Source organism: Saimiri boliviensis, chromosome 2, assembly GCF_048565385.1.
Source record: "Saimiri boliviensis isolate mSaiBol1 chromosome 2, mSaiBol1.pri, whole genome shotgun sequence".
NCBI classification, from domain to species: Eukaryota; Metazoa; Chordata; class Mammalia; order Primates; family Cebidae; genus Saimiri; species Saimiri boliviensis.
Window position 1 is genome coordinate 120,728,429 of NC_133450.1, and position 25,270 is coordinate 120,753,698.

Sequence of the window (25,270 nt, forward strand, 5' to 3'; positions counted from 1 at the left end):
CAAAGGCCACACTTCTTCATACTATTTGATATGGTTTGGATGTTGTCTCCTCTAAATCCTATGTTGAATTGTCATCCGGAATGTTGGAGATGGGGCCTGGTGGGAGGTGTTTGGATCATGGCTTGGTGCTGTCTTCATGCTAGTGAGTTCTCAGAAGCTCTGGTTGCTTAAGTGTGTGGTACCTCTCCCCTACTCTTTCTCTCATTGTCTCCATATGAGACACCTGCTCCCTCTTCAGCTTCCACCATGAGTAAAAGCTTCCCAAGGCCTCACCAGAAATCAAGCAGTTGCTGGCGCCATGCTTCCTGTGCAGCCTGCAGAATCATGAGCCAATTAAACCTCTTTTCTTCATAAATTTCCCAGCCTCAGGTAGTTATTTATGGCAAGGCAAGAGTGGCATAATATACTGTTGCATTAGGGATTAATTTCAACATAAATTTTGGAGGGGGTACCATCGTTCAAACCATAGCATAAAACATGTACACTCTTGCATATTCCACCTTCTTCATTCTTCCACTGGACCTCTTGGAATCTTGATACCTGAGAAAAGGAAAAGAAATCTATCAGAGGCAGGTAAAGGGCATATAGAAACAAAGGCAAAGAAATGTGCCTCCATCTGTAAAAATTCGAAGTGAAGCAGCATCAAAGTCCAGAAATAAGTAAATAGTTAAAACGCTACCAGTAGTAGAAAATAATTTCCTCACCTGAAGAAGCCATTGGCAAACCTAGGCCCAGAGCACCAAAATAAGGAAAGCTGGCTGGCGTGAAAGGATGTGAACCACATTCTTTTCACCCTATGTGAATTTCTCAGCAGCTTCCCTCCAAGGCCGCTGTGGAGTTCCACTGATAGTGTAACTGAGTATCTTGGCAATGGACTCAAAAGTCTAGAACCTACTAAATATATGTATGTGGGTTTCATCAATCATTTCATTGATAAGAGTAGCAAATGAAGCCTGATACTTCAATAAAACTATGGAATTAAGCTGAATGAAACAAAAAAAATCTGCTTCATCAACATTATTCACACAAAATGGCAGTATCGTGAACCTCATACACATCGAAGGCTATTTCTTCAGCTTATGGAGAATGGCCATATTTAATAGGTTGGGCTCTGTTTTGTCAGAGCACATCTCAATTCTAATTCCAGGTTTCTATTGCATTCAAGTTTTATTTTGCATATGTCATGAAAAAAACCACATAGACTCAAACTTTAGACACATGGGCAAAATTTTAGCACAATTCTGTGATTCAATACTGGTCTTCAACATATCTGGGCTACTACTGTGCCAGTCCACCGTGCATGGTTCATGCGGTCCCTTGACTTTGAATTCCATGTATACACTGATGATCCCCTGATGTACTTTGCCAGCTTTGTTCTCTTCCCTGAACCCCAGACTTGTATATCCTGGATATCTACTTGGAGGTCCAATATCCATCTTAAATTTTGTACATCTTAAAGTTGAGTATATACTTACCACCCCAAACCTGTTCTTCCCCGAGGACTTCCCATCTCCTTAACTGGCTTCACCAACTTTTCAGATACTCAGACTAAGTCTGGATAGCATCCTTGAATCAACTTTTTTCCTTATCCCCATATAGTGCATCAGCAAGTTCTGTTGATTCAGCATCTAAAAGATACCTGAAGTCTATCTTTTCTCCATCTCCACTGGCTACATCCTACTCCCAGTTGTTACTGTCTTATACCTGGGCCATTGTAGTCGTATGAGAACTGAATTCCTTCCTCCTACTCTCTCTCTCATATCAGCCTGCATCTGCTACATGATAAATCACTTCACAATCTCAAAGGAATAAAATAATAAGCATTCATTCTTACCTATCTGCAAGGTGGTGGGAAAGCTCTGTGGCAGGTCCACGGGTCTGCTGGTGGCTTTGTTCCACCAGTCTCATTCTGGTGTTCAGGCTTGACTGTCCTATTCACCACTTGTCTGCTGTTTCTAGATCAGTTACTAGCATCTAGTATGGACTCAATGGATAGTTGAATTAATTAGTAAATGGACAGACAATTCCTGGTTTGCTCTCTGTGCTATCACAGTGATTTATAGACACATCTCCAGTTCATCCCTTCCCAGGCTGGAAAGCCCTAAAAGGAAGATAGTACGTCTTTACCATTTGGAATCACTTAGTTCATACAAGTTATCTGGCACCATATCAAAGATGGCATTTAACAAAAAGGTGTCAGATACTGGCCATTACCCTGCCAAGTGATTCTCTTAATTAACTAAATGAGAGTGTCCATATATCCATTCATGCTGGAGCCCCATGCTCTCTCTTACTGAGTAGGACTTGCTTGGGAATATGTTTCTTTTCTTTAGGACTAGTTGAAATCTGAGGAAGTAGATGATGCAGGCTCTTGTAAACAGGGGCTGGTAATCGCCTGGGATAATGCAACAACGGGTAGCCACCTTTGGTTTTCCACCCAATCAATTCAAGTCTCTACTTTGAGTCTCAATGAAGTCGATTGATTTATTGAAGAAATATCTTTTTTTGAATGCCTATGATATGTCACATATTAGCAAGACCCTTGAGCAAACAGTGTTAGATAATTCAGACATGAGACCCTGTTCTTATGGAGGGTACAGTCTAGTGGGAAAAGCAGGCGCAGAGGAAGAGGACAGGGTGTTAGGAACAGGCCCCTGGGGGCTCCCATGTTTAATCTCCTCCTGAAGGATCAAACGGAGTTTCCTAGGTTGAGGGTTTACATGGAAAGAATGGGAAGAAAAACTGTGTTGCTGACAAGGGAACTTTAAAACAGGAACTATAGTTAGAACACAGAGTGTGAGAAAAGTGATGACCTGAAGATTAAGTAATTGCATTCCCGATAACTGTCCCTGTGGCGAGTATGACTGTTTTACCAGGGTAAAATGGGAGAGTCGTTTCCATTTCCATCCAACTGTTCAGGAACATCGAAAAGAAAATAGTAACATGAAGACAGTGTTGAAGCCTTTGAAGAAAGGCACTTTGAACATTCATGCTGTTTCTAAGCTCATTATTCATTTTAGAACTCAAGCAAAAAATATTGTCGCAAGCCCTTGGGGAAAACTAGTTTACCTCAAATCTCTCCCCAACCCCAGCTTGAAAAAAAGCCCTCAAGGTCAATATCTAGCTTCACCACAGTGTATTTGGTTAGCAGTCAAGCTTGCTGAGCTACAGGTAATTAGGAAGACAATGTCTCTCCCTTCTAATCATGCCATCCTCTTTGCCTTGGGAAGCCTTTGGAAATTCTTTAACTTGGTCCCCTGTCTAATTAGCAGCAATGGTTGCACTTTAGCTCCTGCCTCTTGCAGAGTGTGCTCTGGGTTCTCTGCAGATGTCCGCAATTCAGTAATCAAGGGCTGGCTTCCTGGGTCACTTGTAGGAGCAGACCCAATAAGTTCAGTTATGAAGGCCTGAGAAGCAGATAAAATAAAGCTAATTAGGTAAATAAATTTCAGTCGCAAGCTCAATGTACAATTCACAGTCGGATTTTTCAACTTCTGCATATTGTGGTGTTACATCCCACCAATTTCGTGATGTCAATCACTGTGGGAAAAGCTAAGGTAAATTCAACATGCTGGTAAAATCAATGGCTGACCCACAAGCATTTCTACCTGGTAACTGAAAGAATCAGAGTATAGTATTTAAATAAGTTTGATTAACAGAGTTGGGTGTTTTCCTCCATTTTTATATTTAAAATTTCAACGTTTTAGCTTTATTATTCTTATAGTAAAAAATAACAACTGAGAGGGCTGATGTATGTGCTACCTGATAAGTATCGGAGGCCAAAAACGATTCGAAAGTACTGAACTCAGATACGTCTATGTATGAGAGCACTGGCTTTTAAAAATGTAGGTTCTCCTTGTGCTTTTCTGTAAGTATCCCTCCTGTGAGTACACTCTATTCAGTATAAATGATAGGTTCAAGTGATAAGAGGGCATGGGCATAGCACTTGGCATCAGACTCTTCTCTAAGGTTCTCTACAAACTGTACAATGTCCCTCAACCTCTCCTTGGGTTCTCTTTTTCTGAATATGTTGATTCTTTCCATCATCCAATTATGATAATTTTACCCTTTTAGTATCTCCGGAGAATTTTCTTCGCATGGATTCCGGTTTAATAAAACCTGATTCTTTTTTGATGTATGATACATTGGATAGAACTTGAAGGCAAACTTCTTTACAAAAATTTTAGACTCTTGAAGGACTGCGCTATAAAATTGAATGGAAGCTGATGAGCTCTTTAAATTCAGTTTAATAAAATTTTTTCTTGATCAAATTACACAACTCTAAAACTTAGAGTGGGACTTGCTTACAGTCTTGGATGTTACCCACAGTGCGAAAGCTTGAGTGATAAAAGAGGATGTCAGCATGCTAAGCCCTAGGACAGGACCATACCTGTGGTCTGAGGTAGACTTTTCAGGGCTGTGAGACACATTCAGTATGTTCAGGACTGAGTGTGGTGTGAGAGGTGAGCCTGCATTAATTTCAAGTATTCAAACAGCAAGCTCAGCTGCCAGCCCACCCCATTCCTATTCCTCCGAGCATCATGGGAAAAATCTCTGCGTCTGAGTTAGACTAATAGAACCACTCTAAAACTAGATGGAGCATGCATATCTGAATAGGGAAAAGACACAGTGAGATTGTACAGTGTGCATACTTACACAGTGATGAGCTAAAAAGCTGGAACGAGAAGTTAGGTTTTCTGGGTTCTCATTCAGAAGCTCTGCCGGGGTGTGGTGGCTCACGCCTGTAATCCCAGCACTTTGTGAGGCCAAGGCAGAAGGATTGCTTGAGCCCAGGAGTTTGAGACCATCCTGGGCAACATAGTGAAACCCTGTCTCTACAAAACGTACAACAACAACAACAATTAGCTAGTTGTGGTAGCATGTGCCTGCAGTCTCAGCTACTCAAGAGGCTGAGGTAGGAGGATCACTTGAACCCCAGAGGATGAGGCTGCACTGAGCTGAGATCACACGACTGCATTCCAGCCTGGCTGACAGAGCCAGACCCTGTCTCTTAAAAAAGAATGCTTTACTCACAGCACTTCTAAGTCGATTCATAAAAGTTTTTATTAAATAGAACTTAAACTGCTAAGATGGTTTTAAAATATGTCTATAAATTCTTTGATGCTCCTCTCTCGAAAATACAGAGCCTAATTCTCCCTTTACATACGAGCTGGACTTAGCCACTCATTTCTAATGAATAGGACATAACAGAGTGGCAATAAGTGACTAGGTTATTAAAGGCAGCTTGGCTTCTGCTTTACCATCTTTCTGGACAGTTTGTTCTGTGGGAAGCCAGCTGCCACATCATGGGAACACTCAAGCAGCCCTATGGAGAGGTAAACATGGTGAAAAACTGAAGCCTCCACCCAACATCCAATATGCAACTGAGGCCTCTTGCCAACAGTATGTGAGTGAACATGGAAGCTGATGCTCCTGTCCCAGATAGGCCTTCAGAAAATGGGAGCTGCCACCTCATGGGAGATCCCAAAGCAGGACCACCTAGCTTAGCCACTCCAAAATCCCTGACCTATACAAATACCGTGAGTTAATAAATATTTATTGCTGCAGCCTGCCAATATTTGAGGTAATTTTTTGCACACAATAACTAACACAACAGCTTATCACATTGTAACCTCTGTTATAGCTCAGTTCTTCAAGAAATACCTAATGATTTTGTAGAAAAGTTTTTCTTCAAGATTCCAATATACAATATCAAAAAGTCTTGCCTTTGAATATTGGGTTAAGAGATAAATTCTCAGACACAAATTAAGTATCTCTCATGATTTCCTAGAAAAGTTTTTCTTTAGGCTTTAGCTAATACACAGTATCAAAAAAGTCTTGCCCTGGAGTCTTGGCTCAGAGATGAATTCTCAGATACAAAATAGGACTTCATTTGAGACAGAGGTATGTTTTTACTAAGCTGTTTGAACAAGCTGCCAACCCACTTTTGGATGTAAGTATTGGCTCTAAGAAAGAATGGCTATCCCTAAATGTCCAGTTCTACCACTTAATCACTTCATCAGGAAATGAGACCCTAACTTCATTGTCTATGGTTCATCCCAAAATAAATGCCACAGAATACAATTATCTACCTTCTGCCTTCCTGAAGTGAGTTTAGAAATAACCAACAAAACTTCACCAAGCAGATTCTTCATCTGGATACAGGATTCCAGAAATGACCTGAAGTCCATCCATACAGACCTGGCTGTCCTGTATCAGCTTCTGACTCTCTGAGTATTAGGATAATATCTATTAGGGTAATAGAGTTAGAAGCTGGTTTATCACTCCCCCAAGCGTTAATTCAAGCACACCACCTTGAGCAACCATCTCACCTCTTTTCAAGGAAGAAAGCAGATTTGCATCCCCTCATTGAAGTAGTAAAGATGTAAAGTTCTTCTGTTCTCTGAGTCACTTGTGAAAGAATCAGTATTCTATGGCAGACTCAGCAGCTTATTAACTGCCCTCTGAGGACCTAAATATATGGAAATAATCTCTACAGTACAAAATCCTGAGCTGAAGAGTAAAAATCTGCTTGTAATGGTTGATCTTAGTACTTTAAATAAACAGATCCTGACCCAATTTATCAAAGCCACCTTTTTCTCCTTCGGTGTCAACTCCTAATCTTAAGAGTAAACTAGGCTGGTTTGAGTGCAGTGAGTTTATGACTAATTGACCACAGTCCATTGCAGATTTCTTAGTTCCTTCTCTACTTCTACTGCTTACTTGACTAACCTAAACCAGAAAAAGAACATGTGATCCGCTGAACAAAATACTGTTCTCCCAGCGTCCTCAACTAGAAATAAATTCTGGGGTTGTTCTTTCCAACGAGAAGGAAACGATGCCTCTCTTCCTTAGGTGAGAGTGTGGAAGAAAATGCCAGTGTTGTGGTCAAGCTGCTGATCAGACGCCCAGAGTGCTTTGGGCCAGCCCTGCGGGGTGACGGGGGAAACGGGCTCTTGGCGGCCATGCAGGGTGCCATTAAGATCTCTGAGAACCCAGCGCTTGACCTCCCGTCTCAAGGATACAAGAGAGAAGTGTAAGTGAATGGAGTTGCCTTCCAGCATGGAGACGGTTGGTGAGCTCTCAGATATTGTCGGTATATGGGTGATTTAGGATGTAATAGAGAAAGTACACATTCCTAACAGTTACAACTAAAATATTTACACTTCATCAAGTACAGCATTGCCTTGACTCTTCCATTAAGCCTAGTGATCAGTATCACCTTCACCCCCTTCCATGTTCTCTACTCTGCCCAGCGCAGCTGGAAATCACAAAGTGGGCAAACTCTTGGCCTCCTTATGGCATCACCATGGGGTCGGAAGCTAAAAGGTCTGGACCAAGATTCTACTCATTGTCTAATTTCAGCATGTTTCCTTCAGTATTTTGTCCCATGGTGTCTCATCCCATATCTCATTTTTAAAAACAGATACTGCCTCCACTTCCTCTTCTAAAAGCATGAGGACTAATCATGAAAGTGTTTTGATTTGACTTCATAAGAAAAAAAAAACAACAAGTTGCAGAATGTGAAAAGTCACAGCACTATAATGTTATTTAAATGTTAAGCAAATGGTTGGTAGATTATCTGATTGTCTTGTTACTTTCCCTTTATCATGTCTCATGATCATGTCCCTTTCTTTATCACAGCCTTTAGATTAGACCCTAGAATGTAGAGAGTGGGTATAACCCAGCAGCAGAAGCTCTTTGGACAGTTGGCTTTTTTCTCTACCATCAGACCTGGTAGAGCTGGAAAGGATCCTAAACACAGGCTTTCCCAACTTCTTTAAGCAACATGAAAAAAAACTGAGGCCTGAGGTCATATGACTTATTAGCAACAGAGCCAGGACAGGGACTGAGCCCTCCTGAGTCCTGGTCCTATGTGCTTTCCATGTACCTTCCCTTCATAGGGAGGAAAAGGGAATGAATGGTTGGTAGGAGTTATGGTCTGTATGATCAGCTCATGTCAGTACTCATGCCTTAAGATTCATGGGATCCCGTGAATGTCATGGACAAATATTTGGGCTCCTTTTCAACTTCTAGAGGAAGATAAGGTTCCAAGGGAAAAGGATGTATTATAACCAGTAAGAGCAGAGTGCTTCCATATCAAGCAGTTATGTCTCCCAGCATGGCAGTCTTGCCAGCCTTTTTCACACCCACCCTCTGTTGGTTCTTTCAGCAGCACGGAGGATGATGAAGAGGAAGAAGAAATCGTGCACATGGGCAATGCAATTATGTCATTTTATTCAGCACTTATAGATCTACTGGGCCGCTGTGCTCCTGAAATGCATGTAAGTGATAGAGCTTTCAGAGAACAGTTTTTTTTTTTTTAATGCTTGAAGTTCTGGGGTACATGTGCAGAATATGCAGGTTTGTTACATAAGTATACATGTGCCATGGTGGTTTGCTGCACCCATCACCCTGGTCATCTACATTAGATATTTCTCCTAATGTTATCCCGCCCCTAGGCCCCAACCCCCTGCTATCCCTCCCCTAGCCTCCAGCCCCTGCTATCCCTCCCCTAGCCCCCCACCCACTGACAGGCCCTGGTATATGATGTTCCCCTCCTCATGTCCATGTGTTCTCAATGTTCAACACCCACTTATGAGTGAGAACATGCGGTGTTTCGCTTTCTCTTTGGTGTTTGGTTTGTGTTTTGTTGGTCAGTTTGCTGAGAATGATGGTTTCCAGCTTTTTCCATGTCCCTGCAAATGATATGAAATCATCCCTTTTTATGGCTGCATAGTATTCCATGGTGTATATGTGCCACATTTTGTTTATCCAGTCTGTCATTGATGGGCATTTGGGTTGGTTCCAAGTCTCTGCTGTTAAAAACAGTGCCACAATAAACATACATGTGCATGTGGCTTTATAATAGAATGTTTTATAATCCTTTGGGTATATACCCAGTAATGGGATTGCTGGGTCAAATGCTATTTCTACATCCTTGAGAAATCATTACACTGTCTTCCACAATGGCTGAATTAATTTACACTCCCACCAACAGTGTAAAAATGTTCCTATTTCTCAACATACTCTCCAGCATCTGTTGTCTCCTGATTTTTGAATGATCACCATTCTAACTGGCATAAGATGGTATCTTAATGTGGTTTTGATTTGCATTTCTCTAATGATCAGTGATTATGAGCTTTTTTTCATATGTTTATTGGCTGCATAAATGTCTTCTTTTGAGGAGTGTCTGTTCATATCCTTTTAAAATGGGTTTGTTTGTTTTTTTCTTGTAAATTTGTTTAACTTTTTTATAGATTCTGGATATTAGCCCTTTGTCGGATGGGGAGATTGCAAAATTTTTTTTCCGATTCTGTTGGTTGCCGATTCCCTCTAATGATAGTTTCTTTTGCTGTGCAGAAGTTCTTTAGTTTAATTACATCCCATTTGTCTCTTTTGGCTTTTGTTGCCAATGCTTTTGATGTTTTAGTCATGGAAGTCCTTGCTCATGCCTATGTCCTGGATGGTATTGCCTAGGTTTTCTTCTAGCATTTTTATGGTGTTAGATCTTATGTTTAAATTTTTAATCCATCTGGAGTTAATTTTTTTACAAGAAGTAAGGAAATGATCCCGTTTCAGTTTTCTGCATGTGGCTAGCCAGTTTTCCCAACACTGTTTATTAAATAGGGAATCCTTTCCCTATTGCTTGTTTTTGTCAGCTTTGTCAAAGATCAGATGGTGGTAGATGTGTGGTGTTGTTTCTGGGGCCTCTTTTCTATTCCGTTGGTCTATATCTCTGTTACGGTACCAGTACCATGCTGTTTTGATTACTGTAGGCTTGTATAGTATAGTTTGAAGTAGGGTAGCATGATGCCTCCAGCTCCTTTTTTTTTTTTTTTTTTTTTTTTTTTGCCTAGGATTGTCTTGGCTCTGTGGGCTCTTTTTGGTTCCATATCAAGTTTAAGGTGGTTTTTTCCAATTCTGTGAAGAAAGGCAATGGTGGCTTGATGGGAATATCATTGAATCTATAAATTTATAAATTACTTTGGGCAATATGGCCATTTCCATGATACTGATTCTTCCTATCCATGAACATGGAACATTTTTTCATCTGTTTGTGTCCTCTCTTATTTTCTTGAGCAGTGGCTTGTAGTTCTCCTTGAAGAGGTCCTTCACATCCCTTGTTAGTTGTATTCCTAGGCATTTTATTTTTTTGTAGCAATTGTGAATGGGAGTTCACTCATGATTTGGCTCTCTGTTTGTCTGTTATTGGTATATAGGAATGCTTGTGATTTTTGCACATTGATTTTTTATCCTGAGACTTTGCTGAAGTTGCTTATCAGCTTAAGATTTTGGGCTGAGAAAATGAGGTCTTCTAAATATACAATCATGTCGTCTGCAAATAGAGACAATTTGACTTCTTCTTTTCCTAATTGAATACCCTTTATGTCTTTTTCTTGCCTGATTGCCCTGACCAGAAATTCCAATACTATGTTAAGTAGAAGTGGAGAGAGAGGGCATCCTTGTCTTGTGCCTGTTTTCAAAGGGAATGCTTCCAGTTTTTGTCCGTTTAGTATGACATTGGCTGTGGGTTTGTCATAAATAGCTCTTATTATTTTGAGATATGTTCCCTCAATACCTAGTTTATTAAGAGTTTTTAGCATAAAGGACTATTGAATTTTGTCAAAGGCCTTATTTGCATCTATTGAAATAATCATGTGGTTTTTGTCTTTGGTTGTGTTTATGTGATGGATTATGTTTATAGACTTGCATATGTTGAACAAGACTTGTGTCCCAGGGATGAAGCCAAGCTGTTCATGATGGATAAGTTTTGTGATGTGCTGTTGGATTCTGTTTGCCAGTATTTTATTGAGTTTTTTTTTGCATCAAAGTTCACTATGGATGTTGGCCTGAAATTTTCTTTTTTAGTTGCGTCTCTGCCAGGTTTTGGTATCAGGATGATGTTGGTCTCATAAAATGAATTAGGGAGGATTCCCTCTTGTTGTACTATTTGGAATAGATTCAGAAGGAATGGTACTGGTACCAGCTCCTCTTTGTACCTCTGGTAGAATTCAGCTGTAAACCCGTTCAGTCCTGGACTTTTTTTGGTTGGTAGGCTATTAATTGCTGCCTCAATTTCAGACCTTGTTATTGTTCTGTTCAGGGATTCCATTTCTTCCTGGTTTGTAAGTGTCCAGGAATTTACCTATTTCTTCTAGATTTACTGGTTTATGTGCATAGAGGTGTTTGTAGTAATCTCTGAGGGTAGTTTGTATTTCTTTTGGATCGGTGATGATATCCCCTTTATCATTTTTTATTGCATCTGTTTGATTATTCTCTCTTTTCTTTTTTATTAGTCTGGCTAGTGGTCTGTTTTGTTGATCTTTTCAAAAAACCAGCTCCTGGATTCATTGATTTTTGAAGGGTTTTTTGTGTCCCATCTCCTTCAGTTCTGCTCTGATCTGTATTTCTTGTCTTCTGCTAGCTTTTGAATTTGTTTGATCTTGTTCCTCTAGTTCTTTTAATCGTGACATTAGGGTGTCAAGTTTAGATCTTCCCTCCTTTCTCTTGTGGGCATTTAGTGCTATAAATTTCCCTCTAAATACTGCTTTAGCTGTGCCCCAGAGATTTTGGTACATTGTGTCTCCATTCTCATTGGTTTTAAAGAACATCTTTATTTTTGCCTTCATTTCATTATTTATCCAGTAGTCATTCAGGAGAAGGTTGTTCAGTTTCCATGTAGTTGTGCAGTTTTGAGTGAGTTTCTTAATTCTGAGTTCTTTTTTTTTTTTTTTTTTTTTTTTTTTTTTTTTTTTGAGACGGAGTTTCGCTCTTGTTACCCAGGCTGGAGTGCAATGGCACGATCTTGGCTCACCACAACCTCCGCCCCCTGGGTTCAGGCAATTCTCCTGCCTCAGCCTCCTGAGTAGCTGGGATTACAGGCATGTGCCACCATGCCCAGCTAATTTTTTTGTATTTTTAGTAGAGACGGGGTTTCACCATGTTGACCAGGATGGTCTCGATCTCTTGACCTCATGATCCACCCACCTCGGCCTCCCAAAGTGCTGGGATTACAGGCTTGAGCCACCGCGCCCGGCCTCAATTCTGAGTTCTAATTTGATTGCACTGTGGTCTGAGAGATGGTTTGTTAGGATTTCCATTCTTTTGCATTGGCTGAGGAGTGTTTTACTTCCAATTATGTGGTCAGTTTTAGAATAAGTGCATTGTGGTGCTGAGAAGCATGTATATTCTGTGGATTTGGGATAGAGAGTTCTGTAGATGTCTATTAGGTCCACTTGGTCCAGATCTGAGTTCAAGTTCTGGATATCCTTGTTAATGTTCTGTCTCTTTGATCTGTCTAATATTGATAGTGGGATGTTAAAGTCTCGCACTATTATTGTGTGGGAGTCTAAATCTCTTTGTAGGTCATTAAGAACTTGTTTTATGTATCTGGGTCCTCCTGTATTGGGTGCACATATGTTTAGGAGAGTTAGTTCTTCTTGTTGCATTGATCCCTTTACCATTATGTCATGTCCTTCTTTGTCTCTTTTGATCTTCGTTGGTTGAAAGTCTGCTTTATCAGAGACTAGGATTGCAATCCCTGCTTTTTTTTTTCTCTCTCTCCATCTGCTTTGTAAATTTTCCTCCTTCCCTTTATTTTGAGTCTGTGTGTATACTTTGCATGTGAGATAGGCCTCCTGAACACAGCATACTGATGGATCTTGACTGTTCATCCAATTTGCCAGTCTGTGTCTTTTGATTGGGGCATTTAGCCCGTTTACATTTAAGGTTAATGTTGTTATGTGTGAATTTGATCCTGCCATTTTGATGCTAGCTGGTTGTTTTTCCTGGTGGTTTATGCAGTTTCTTCATAGTGTCGATGGTCTTTATAATTAGGTATGTTTTTGCAGTGGCTGGTACTGGTTATTCCTTTCCATGTTCAGTGCTTCCTTCAGGAGCTCTTGTAAAGCAGGCCTGGTGGTGACAAAGTCTCTGAGCAGTTGTTTGTCCATAAAGTATTTTATTTCTTCTTTGCTTTTGAAGCTTAGTTTGGCTGGATAAGAAATTCTGGATTGAAAATTATTTTCTTTAAGGATGTTGAATATTGGTCCCCACTCTCCTCTGGCTTATAGGGTTTCTGCAGAGATCCACTGTGAGTCTGATGGGCTTCCCTTTGTGGGTAACCTGATCTTTCTCTCTAGTTGCCCTTCCTTCATTTCAACCGTGGTAAATCTGATGATTATGAGTCTTGGGTTTGCTCTGCTGGAGGAATATTTTTGTGGTGTTCTCTGTATTTCCTGAATTTGAATGTTGGCCTGCCTTGCTAGGTTGGGGAAGTTCTCCTGGATAATATCCCGAAGAGTGTTTTCCAATTAGGTTTTATTCTTCCCATCACTTTCAGGTACTCTGATCAAACATAGATTTGGTCTTTTCACATAATTCCATATTTCTTGGTTGCTTTGTTCATTCCTTTTCACCCTTTTTTTCTCTAATCTTACCTTCTTGCTTTATTTCATTGAGTTTATTTTCAATCTCTGATATCCTTTCTTCTGCTTGATTGATTGAGCTATTGAAACTTGTGTGTGCTTCTCGAAGTTCTCATGCTGTGTTTTTCAGCCCCGTCAGCTTGTTTATGTTCTTCTCTATGCTGGTTATTCTAGTTAGCATGTCGTCTAACCTTATTTCAAGGTTCATAGTTTCCTTGCATTGTGTTAGAACATGGTCCTTTAGCTCAGAGAAGTTTGTTATTTCCCACCTTCTAAAGCCTACTTCTGTCAATGTGTCAAACTCATTCTCCATCCAGTTTTGTTCCCTTGCTGGTGAGGAATTGTGATTCCTTGGAGGAGAAAGGTGTTCTGGTTTTTGGAGATATCATCCTTTTTGTGCTGGTTTCTTCCCGTCTTTGTGGATTTTTCTACCTTTGGTCTTTGAAGTTGGTGAGCTTTGAGTGGGGTCTCTGAGTGGATGCCCTTTCTGTTTATGTTGAAACTATTTCTTGATGTTTTTTAGTTTTCCTTCTAACAGGCCCCTCTTCTGCAGGTCTGCTGGAGTTTGCTAGAGGTCTACTCCAGACCCTGCATGCCTGAAAATCACCCACAGGGGCTGCAGAACAGCAAAAATAACTACCTGTTTCTTCCTCTGGTAGCATCGTCCCAGAAGGGTACCTGCCAGATGCCAGCCAGAGCTCTGCTGACTGAGGTGTCTCCCAGTCAGGATACAGGGGGATCAGGGAGCCACTTGAGGAGTCAGTCTGTGCCTTATCAGAGCTCAAGTGCTGTGCTGGGATATCCATTGCTCCCTTCAGAGCTACCAGGCAGGGATGTTTAAATCTTCTGATGCACAACCCACAACTGCCCCTTGTCCCAGGTGCTCTGTCCCAGGAAGGTGGAGGCTTTATTTATAAGTTCCTAATGAGCTGCTGCCTTTTTTCAGAGATGCCCTGCCCAGCAAGAAGGGAGCCTAATCACAGTCTGCCTGCAGAGGCCTTCCTGAGCTGTTGTGGGCTCCATCCAGTCACTGTGTAAACTTCCAGGTGACTTTGTTTACACAGGTGAGGTTAAAACCGCCTAACTGAGCCTCAACAATGGCAGACGCACCTCCCCCCAGTGGATCTTAGCTTACTGGTGTTCATGGGAGTGGGACCTGTCAAGCCAGATCACTTGGCTCCCTGGCTTCAGCCCCCTTTTTCAGGGGACTGAGCGGTTCTGTCTCACTGGCAATCCAGGCTCCACTGGGATATGAGAAAAAAAAAGTTGCTGTGGCTAAAGCAGCCACCCAATTTTGTGCTGGAAACCCAGAGCGCTAGTGTTGTAGCTTACTGGAGATAATCTCTTAGTCTGTGGATTGTGAAGACTGTGGGAAAAGCACAGTATCTGAGCCAGAGTGCCAGAGTGTCAGAAAAAGTACCTAATGGCTTCTCTTTGCTAGGAGAGGGAGTTCTCCGGCCCCTTGTGCTTCCAGGGTGAGGCGATGCCTCATTGGGCTGCACCCACTGTCTAACCAGTCCCAATGAGATGAACCTGGTACCTCAGTTGGAAATGTGGAGATCACTGGCCTTCTGAATTGTTCTCGCTGGGAACTGTGGATCGGAGCTGTTGCTATTCAGCCATCTTGCCGGAAATCCCCAAGAACAGTTTTGAGAAGCCTGCACCAAGAACACTATAGATTTCCAGAACCTCATTTCTTCCTCTGACTCTGACATTTGCTAACTTGCCTTTTTCTAGGTCTCTTTTAGCTTATTTCAAAAGTAGTTGGCACCTCTGATACCTGCCTCTGCTGCTTTCTAGAGAGGGACTCCTGGCTAGATCTTTGTCTTGTGTGATTTCTCTGTGGCACTGGTTGAGCATATCCCCTACATGCTTTGTTTCAAAAGCCTCCCAGAATTATGTTTTGACATGCCTTAATTTGGACAAAATGAGAGTATCTTGATTCTGGATCATGGCCATCAGGATGCTCCATGTGGAAAATCCCTTTCCTGATGACTGTGGTGTTAGGCCCCAGGAACACAGAATTTTGTGGTGGATGGTGTTTGATTTTTCCCCAGAGATAGAGCTTTGCAAACATCACAAAAGGAACGTTTTATGAGATGTCTTCTGTTTTATGAGATGTCTTCTCAGACTTAGTTTTGAACTAAAAAGTATGATCTTTTCCTTTCCTTTTTCACCTCTGCTGAGGGCTGAAAGAATAAGCCTTATTTTATATAAGGCCTGACATCATAAGAGAGGAAATAGCTGTTTTCCATATGAAAAGCAACTCTAAATCTTGATAAGGCTGATCTGAATTCCTAGGATTCCAGTTCCTCGTATGATAAATGAGCCTCACCCACGTAGGCCTGTCTTTCCATTTCTGTGCCTTTACGCAAATGCAGGAAACTTGGAGCCCAGAAAACACCCGGGTGTTGTACAGTCTTTGTGGGGGTGGGGAGGACCAGGGACCCCTGTGTGTTTACACTCAAATTCCTGGTCACCCCTCATCACATCAGAAAGCACATTATAGTTTGCTGCTTCTCAAGAAGGTGGCATGGAATAGCTCAGTCACCAGAGCCCCATCTGGGGTGCCCCTTCTTCCTTCCTTACTGCTTCTCTGCTCCAACACCTGACACATACACATGCACACAGCCCTTCTCAGGACCTCTGCTATGGGCCCCCCTCTATCAGTGGTGAGGGAAAGATGCCATCATCACCAACCACCTCTTTTCTACCCTTTGAGGTTGGAGGTGGCACCAGGGTGGGTGGGAAAGCAGGCCTTCTCCTTTCCCTGGTGGCACCAAGCGTTGCATCTCAGCCTACCATCCAGCCCACCTAGGGAAGGTGTGACCCTGAGCTATGACATTTACTTCCGAGCTGAACACCTCTGAGCTACCCCTCACCAGAGACTGCGTGTGCAGGGGGATATGCATGCACACCATCGTATGTGCTGGGTTGGCCCATCACTGACAGGGTGGATCCGGCTGTTCATGCCGGGATAACTCCACTGAGCCCTTCAAGTTCTCTCTGACATTCTCTACACCCTTCTTGCCCACTTCTCACCCGCCCCCCACATTAATCAGACTCTTTGAAATTGAAATTCCTAAGCCATTTCTGCATTTCACAGAATTCTAGAGTCTGCCATTGTGGCCACAGAGTCAACATATCTATCATGGCCACTAGCACTCCCAGCAGTGTGGTCACACTGAGAAGCCACCAGCAGGCCATGAACTTATTCTTGGGACCTGATACCACAACCTCATGGCCACTTTAATAACTGCAAAGGAATCGAGCAACCTCTTTAGTCAGTTACTTCTCATTAGCTCCTTTTCTGGAAAATCAAGAGACCGCTCTCCTCTTTCCCTGTGGCCACAGGTGTCTGTAGCTATTAGAGAAACATAGAAATGTACCCCTGCCCTTAAGTCGTTTTACTGCCAGAGGTTTGGAGGTAGGTGAGGCAAGGTGTGGGAACCTCACTTACCTAATCTCATTCTCGACCCTATTTTCTATTTTCCAGCTCATCCAGACAGGAAAGGGGGAAGCCATCCGCATCAGGTCCATCCTGCGCTCCCTGGTCCCCACGGAAGACCTCGTTGGGATCATCAGTATCCCCTTGAAACTGCCCTCCCTCAACAAAGGTAAGGGCAGTGACTGTAGGCGGAAGCAGCAGTCTCCCAGCAGCCACTGGCTCAAGCAGGACTCTGCCCCCAGCACAGCCACCCCCAGGTCCTGATTGCAGGGCAGGCTGCACAGGGCATGTCTCGCTCTTTTTCCTATGATGAGTTTTCTCCTCTGAGCTCTAGCCAGCTGCTCTCTTGTGTGCTCAAGAAAAAAAATCTCAAAACAATAAATTGATTACTGATTTTTAGCATTTGCCTATTTCTATGTTATAAACATTCTCAACATGGCCAGTCTCAAGCTACCAATGTAATGTCACTGAACACAGAGTTGGGAGGAGAATGGACATAGCACACCATTATATTGTATTCCCAACACCCAGATACAATTGATGCAAAAAATCTCAAGAGTATAGTTCACAGTGAAATAATTAGGAAGTAATGACTTCAATCTGTTCTCTCATCTGTGTCACGACAGTTGTACCCTGTGTCCCACAGGTACAGACAGACTTCGCTGTCCTCCTACAAGCATGCCAACCCTCTGAGGGAGGCTGATGGAATGGAGCAAGTGAAAGCTCTCACCACGACCTCCCTTCTTCTTTGCCCCTGGGTCCCCCAGCTTGTGTAGGCAGTTGGGGCACAGACAGACGGCTCCCCATGCAGCCTCTCTTCAGCCACAGTTGCATGCCTCATGGCTGAGGATCATAAAGTGTTTTCCCCCAACACTACCTGTGCCATTTGACATCAGTCAGTGTTATCTTTGCAAAAGTCACACTCTCCCCTAAGTGCTATTCCCCTGAGTCGCCCCACCCATTATCCAGGCAGACGGAGGAATTGAAAAGTATGATTCCCACTGTTGCCATGTTTCCCAAACTGATATTCTACGAAAGGTTTTTGTAGGAAATATTAATAGGTATACCTATCGGTAAGGGGCCTGGGATCAAATAAATTTAGGAAATGCTGTGGAATGCATCATATTTTTATAATACTATGAAATACGTCGCATTTTTATAAGCACAGTAAAACGATAACATCTCTGAGAAAACTTAGGATAATGAAAATAGATGTTGAACTCAGTGTTTCCCAAACACGAAACACTAATTCATATCCCACCACACCAGGCATGTGTGAGAGAGGAAGTCAGCCTCAGCCATTCAGTCGCAGCTCTGCCTGGTACAAGTCTGGAAGGTCCCTTCTCTCTGGCTCTCCTGGAGCCTGATGCTGATTCCTGGGCAGGATGAGGGTCCGTGCTGGCTAGGACTTACTCTTTGTGCCTCTCAGGGTTCTTTATGGAGTCTCACACCTTTCCAGTACAGTATTTAAATAATCTGTGGCTACAGTGTGCTCTTTTGGGGCTCTTCTTTCCTAGTTTTTAGTGTAATCAAAACAGGAAGAGGAAAGATTGTTTTCTATCCTCATTTGAAATCTTGTCTTTATCCTCAGGTCAAGCAGCTTTTATTTTCTTCACAGTATTCCCACACTTCACCTTTAAACCTCTTGATTAAGATTCGAATTCTTGGATGACCTGATCAATGTTTCACCTAAATCAGACAATGTTTCCAAATACTCTTAAGAATATGTCCTCCAAGTTTGTTCTACTTATGATGTAATAACCACAGACACGACATTAAATTTCATCTGCCTTCATTCATGTGTTCTCCCTCACTTACTTATGTTTCAAATCAACAAAGCAATAAATCAACTCCTGATTCCTAGCATTTCTGTGGTATAAGTATTCTCACAATGACCAATTTCAAGCTACCAATGTGATGTCACTGAACACAGAGTTGGGAAGAGAATGGACATAGCACAGGATGATATTATATTCCTGACACACAAACACAATTGATGAAGAAAATCTCAAGCGCATGGCACACAGTGAAATCATTAGGAAATAATGAATTCTAGTATTTATTACCTTTTTAAATATTTACTTAATTGTAAATTCTAATTTTTAATAATGAGCATGTTTAACAACTGGCTGGAATTTTAACAATTGGATTTTCAACAAAGTACAAGCTGCCTTCAGATAACACTATACAGGTTTAGTATTCCTTATCCTAACTGCTTGGGACCAGAAGTATGTTGGATTTGGGGGGGATTTTTGGAATATTTGCACTATACTTACCAGTTATGTATCTCAAATCTGAAAATCCAAAATACTCTGATGAGCATTTCCATTGAGCATCGTATTGGTGCCTAAAAAGTTTCAGATATTGGTGCTTTCAGATTTCATATTTTTGGATTTGAGATGCTCAACCTGTATTTTTCCAAAATTCCTGTTCCTTTTAAGGAGAACAAGCTATAGACAGACAAGCTCTGTGTTACCTTTTGAGACTTTGGAGATAGAATAAAGGGAAATTACATTTTCTGTTTGTCTTTCAGATGGGTCGGTCAGTGAGCCAGATATGGCGGCCAACTTCTGCCCTGACCACAAGGCATCTATGGTGCTGTTCTTGGACCGTGTTTATGGCATTAAGGATCAAACTTTTCTGCTGCACTTGCTGGAGGTTGGATTTTTACCTGACCTAAGAGCCTCCGCCTCTCTAGATACAGTAAGTTGTAAAAATAACAAAAAGTATTTTTCCTATCATTGTAAAATTAGTAACATTGAACTTAGAAGCCAATATTTTTTATTTACCCACCAATTACATTTTAATAGCTTACTTTAGTGGGTGATGAAGTGGAGGAGCCGTGAAATGGAAGATCTTAATTTACTGGGCCAGAGACTTAGATTAGATGTAGGTAAATTTCCCCTCAAATCCAACTCCTTCAATTGCAGAGTTTTTCAGCCTTGGCAGTATTTGTTGTAAGGGGCTACCCTGTGCATTGTAGAATGTTGAGCAACATCCCTGACCTCTACCCACTAGATACTAGTAGCACCCCAGCTCACCCCAAAGCCCTGCCAAAACCAGTTTCAGTTATCACCAGATGTCCTCTAGGAGACAAACACCCTCAGGTGAGAACCACGTCTCTCTAGCTTTTGAAAAAGGCTGGCTGGCAACATTATAGGCTGATGCTGATGTTACTCTTCCCACTCGGACTCCTTAGTTTCATGTACTGACCCCCAGGATGGATAGGTCTGAAGCCAGGGGCATGAAAAAGGTCGGTACAAGAAGACAAGGGCAAATATGTCTGGAACTCAAGGATGAGATAGATAAGGTAATCCACCTTCCACAGACATCAAGAGAAGCCCCTAGAATTACAGAGCTCAGATGCCAGGTGCCACAAGTAAAAACTAAGCAGAGAAAAGGTACACCAGGAGTCCCAGGTCCAAGGAGAAAAGACAGACTAGATCAGTGTAAGTCTAAACAACATCTTGCCAGTGTAGGGTTGTTTTTAGTTAAAAGGTTTCTCAAAGGCTCCACCTGGTGTCCAACAGAGATAGAAATTGGACCTCTGTGATGGGTTGGCAGGGGCAAATGCCTTAGCTTGGATAGATTCCACCTGCACAGGTTACCCAGAAATGGAAAGAAAGACGAGCCCCAACCTGAATGGGAGCTGCATTCGCATCCGTGGCGTGGAGATGGTAAATGGTGCATGTGACAGTGTTGGGACAGACAATCCCTTTGAATAATTAAAACAATGCTTCTGCCACTGCTATTGGTTTGAACTTCTCTATAAATTCTTTGGCTTTAAAAAAAAAATACTTAACTCACAGGACTTCCCCAAGCTTCCTGATCAAATAATTTAATATTTTTATAAATCAAATAAACAGCAAATGCCATGCTGGCATCTGGTGTTCAATCACACATTTGTCCAAACACCATCTACAACAAAAAGGTGTTATATTCCGTTCCTTAACACACAGACATTCATGCATTCTCTTTTGAAAACTTACAATCGTCTGCAATCAAAGCTCTGTCCTTTCTCATTTTAACTCTGTGTGTTAAAGTGACAGATGTGAAAGATGAGCTGTTTCTCTCAGCATGATTACTGAAGTTTCTAGGAGACAAACTTGATGATTTAGATAATTTATAGGAATAATGAGAAATGTATATAGTTTAAAGAAAATGGTTTATCAAATCCTAAGTTGTAAAAAAAAAAAAAAGTGTTACAGATAGAATGACTGCAGTAATCACAAGAAATAGGAATATTTCAATATTTCATCTCTTTGGATCTCAAGGTTTCTGATGAAGTTCTACAGTTTTCAAAGATGGTAGTAAAGCGTGCTTTGGCTATATTTAGTGTCACCAAATGGATTTTCCTTGTACTCAACTTGTCCATCTAAATGTATATAAAAGAACCTTGTGAGCAAGAATTATGCTAGAGTTTTATATTAGGTCCTAAGTTTCTGTTCTTTTTACACATTGCTCATGCAGAGAGTCAGGTTCCCTTCAGTGAAGTCTGCTGTCATGTCAGTATTGACTGTGAATTACTCACGGTGCTCACAAATGAACAGAAAGGAGTCAGAGTTCCACTTTGTCTTTCCCAAACTGATGAAACTGAGAAACTCCTTGGCCTATAACCATTCACTAATCTTACAGTCATAAGATGACAGTGTGTGAGTCCCTAGGAGGAGAGAAAAGAGAGCTAAAACCAGAATAATAATGCAGGAGTCTGGCAACTGGATTTTGCAGGTATCGAAAGGCTGGGGTGGACTGGCCATCAGCTGATTTTAATGAGTTCAAAATTGTTTTGAAGGGAACAGATATTTATAGGATCATTTGGGAAGACAGAGCCAGCCAGCCTCTGTTACTGGTTTTTTCCTGTTTTGTTGTTGTTGTTGTTGTTGTTGTTCTTTTAGCTTTTTTTTTTTTTCATTGAAAATACATGAAGAAAAATAGAACTGCTGATAAGGTAGAAAGTTGTTCACCTCCTCGCTATGCATCGTGAACGTGTTTGAGCTCCCACAATTCGCGACATGGGAACTCAGTGCAGAGTCAGCTTTGCTCTGTTCCTCAGGGCAATTAACCTGCGTCCCAATCTTCTTTCTGTAGGTTTCCCTAAGCACCACAGAGGCTGCGCTCGCACTCAATAGGTATATATGTTCTGCTGTGCTCCCGCTCCTCACAAGATGTGCTCCGCTCTTTGCCGGAACAGAACACTGCACCTCTCTTATTGATTCTACCCTGCAGACAATATACAGGCTTTCCAAGGGACGTTCCCTCACCAAAGCACAAAGGGACACTATAGAAGAATGTCTGCTTGCCATTTGCAAGTAAGTACACATCCTATGTTGTTACTTCTGTGTATGCATCCAGGTCGCCTGCATTTAACTATGTAATCTGAAAACTGGTGGTCCAGTCTAAGGAAGCTTCCAGGCCTTTGTCATACACCAGCCCTCCCCCAGACATGTCATCGGCTGTGCTCGGCTCCCGTATTTCCCACAGGCTCTTCCTTGAGGCTCATCTTTCCCTTTGGGGAAGGGAGAAGGCACAGCTCAGGCTTTACCCGCTATGGTTGATAGACCCAAAGACTACTTCAGGTCTAGACTGTTCAAATTAAGGGTTGTCTTCCTTCTCAAGATAGAGCCAGACGCAGATGTGTCTGTCCTTTACATGAGCACATCTTACATAGAAGCCAGACTCTGAGTGTGAATAAAAGCGACCTATCTCTGGACCTCCCAAGACCAGCAGCAAATAAAAGAAAAAAATCTCCAGTCACAGTGAGAAATTAAGGGCAATAATTTTTTACAGCTGTAGAAGGGCATCAGAGCCAGCTGAGGATAAAAGGTAAAGTCACTCCCAGGGCCTTAGGTCCTCAGGAATCTGAGTCAAGTCTGGTGAAATAAAGAAAGACGACCCTTTCAACAGCAGGTCTTAGCAGCACAGGCCAGGACTGCGATCTGCTGTTTTCAGCCAGTGTTTTTCCTTCTCAGCTGCATATCAGAAATACCTGATGAGTTATGAAATAACTCAGTGCCCAAGCCACACCCCAGCCCAAAAAGTCGAAACGGTTAGGGATGGGACCCAAGATTCCAGCTTTTGAAGCTTCCCAGGCGATTCCAATATGCAGTCAAGGTTAGGAATCACTGCTGTAGGTCACTCTGGAGAGAGGATCGACAGTCTTCCCCTTTAGGGGCCAGCTGAGAATGGCCTTCATTTCTTAGTGAATGAGTCCTGCTCTAACCACAGAAAAAATTACTATGCGTTGGGGAGCTAGGGCTACCTGGAAAGAAAACTCATCAGTCCTCACATCGACGTGAGTAGACCATCACACCAAAAGGTAATCTCAGCAATGAGGTAGCCCTACACACATTATCAGAATGGCCAAAATCCAGAACACTGACACCACCACATGCTGGCAAGGATGGGAGCCAACCAGGAACTCTCGTTCATTGCTGGTGGGAGTGAAAATGGCACAGCCACTTTGGATGGTAGTTCGGCAGTTGCTTTCAAAACTAAACATACTCTTACCACATGATTCAACTGTCTTACTCCTGGGTTTTTACCCAAAGGAGTTGAAAAACTTATGTCCACACAAAAACCTGTACCCAGATGCTTGTAGCAGCTTTATTCATAAATGCCAAAACTTGGGAGCAATCAAGATTGTTTTAAGTGGGCAAATAGATAAATAAACTGTGGTACATCAAACCATGGAATATTATTCAGTGCTAAAAAGAAATGAGCTGTCTGGCCATGAAAATACATAGAGGAACCTTAAACCATATTACTAAGCACGAGAAGCCAATCCAGAAAGGCTACAACATGCTGTATGATTCCAACTGTATGGCTTTCTGGAAAAGGTAAAGCTAAGAAAACAGTAAAAAGATCAGTGGTTTCAGGGGCTGGGGGAGGGAGAGATGAACAGGCTGAGCACGGAGGATTTTTAGAGCAGCAGAAACAGTATAAGGGTGGATGTATGTCATTAAGTACTTGTCCAAACCGATAGAACGTGCAACACCAAAGGAGAACCCTAATGTAAATTACGGAATTTGGGTGATAACGTACAAGTTGATCAGTTGTCACCAATGTACCGCTGCTGGGGGATAATGATAATGGGGAAGGCTGCACCTGTATGGGGCGGGGGATATATGAGAACTCTCAGTACCCTTTTCTCAATTTTGCTGTGAATCTAAAACTGCTCTGAAAAATAACATTTGTTGCAAAAAAGTTTTTAAATGTTTTAAAAAGGATAATCTCATTCTTATATTTCAAATATAACAATGATCACTATGTTTAAAATACTTACTAAAATTAACGTGTATCTGTTGTCTTTGTATCTTCTAAGGTCTCCAGGCTTTAACTGCTTTATGAGACAGGCTGTGTCATTACATAGTATTATTTTCTTGGGGTGGGGAGTAAAGGCTGGATGATGGGAAGGAGGCCTTGACCCAGGCCCCAAAAAGGGTTTTCTCCCAAAGAATTCCTTCCATAACCAGGCCCTACGTTGTGATACTGCTTCATTCACCATGAGATTTCTATGATAACTGGCAGACAATTATGCTAATTAGAATATTATTGATCTTTCAAGAGAGACAAATTTCAGTGGACACACCAGTTAACCTCTAGGAATTAAGAAGATACCTAGGTTTTGCACCTTGCCACTTCAAAAGGAAGAGTAATGCCCCATTAGTTGTGTTTACAAGCCTGTTTTCTTCTCAGTGGTAGAAAATGGAATAAATAATGAGTTTACACAAAAAGAAATCTTTTCTATCAGCTTTAATCTGTAATTGGCTGGCAATGCATTCGTAGCAGCTGCAGATCTCGTTCTACCTTTTGCTAGAGCTGACCTCCAGGTGTATTTTAGAAACCACATCAACCAAGGAGCCCTGCCTCCCGGCATGAGCCATTTCCTAATAACAAAGTCACACTGGTGAGATAGATTTGAGCTGCAAACACTTTTAAAGTATCAGACTTTGGAGAAATTCGATTTATTTGTTTATATAGAGACAGAGTTTCGCTCTTGCTGCTCAAGCTGGAATTCAGTGGCGCAATCTCAGCTCACTGCAACTTCCGCCTCACTGGTTCAAGCGACTGTCCTGCCTCAGCCTCCTAGTAGCTGGGATTACCGGCCTGCAGCAGCTAATTTTTGTATTTTTAGTAGAAACAGCATTTCACCGTGTTAGACAAGCTGGTCTCAAACTCCTGACCTCAGGTGATCTGCCTTCCTCAACCTCCCAAAGTGCTGGGATTGCAGGCATGAGCCATGGCGCCAGGCTGAGAAATTACAATTTTACGTCAAACAAAACGTAGAGTTCACAGCCCTATTAAGGTACTTGTAGAGCTTTTCTTCTTGACCACTTGAGCTCTAGATATAGTAGGGAAGCTGATACTTAACTAGGTTTTTCCATTGTTTGTT

The 25,270-nt window shown here is 41.9% G+C and overlaps 1 protein-coding gene across 11 annotated transcripts in view; it reads left to right on the top strand.

The window, feature by feature from the left end:
* Positions 1 to 25,270, top strand: part of RYR3 (ryanodine receptor 3) — a 564,246-nt gene that overhangs the window by 406,791 nt on the left and 132,185 nt on the right. For 9 of the 11 annotated variants that reach the window (XM_074394143.1, XM_074394150.1, XM_074394148.1 and 6 more), the window contains 5 exons: positions 6,856 to 7,036; positions 8,174 to 8,285; positions 16,927 to 17,047; positions 19,412 to 19,581; positions 21,967 to 22,187. In XM_074394143.1, the coding sequence (XP_074250244.1) occupies positions 6,856 to 7,036; positions 8,174 to 8,285; positions 16,927 to 17,047; positions 19,412 to 19,581; positions 21,967 to 22,187 (805 nt within the window). The remainder of the gene's footprint in view (positions 1 to 6,855; positions 7,037 to 8,173; positions 8,286 to 16,926; positions 17,048 to 19,411; positions 19,582 to 21,966; positions 22,188 to 25,270) is intronic. The other 2 variants (XM_074394144.1, XM_074394147.1) reach the window with 1 other exon arrangement.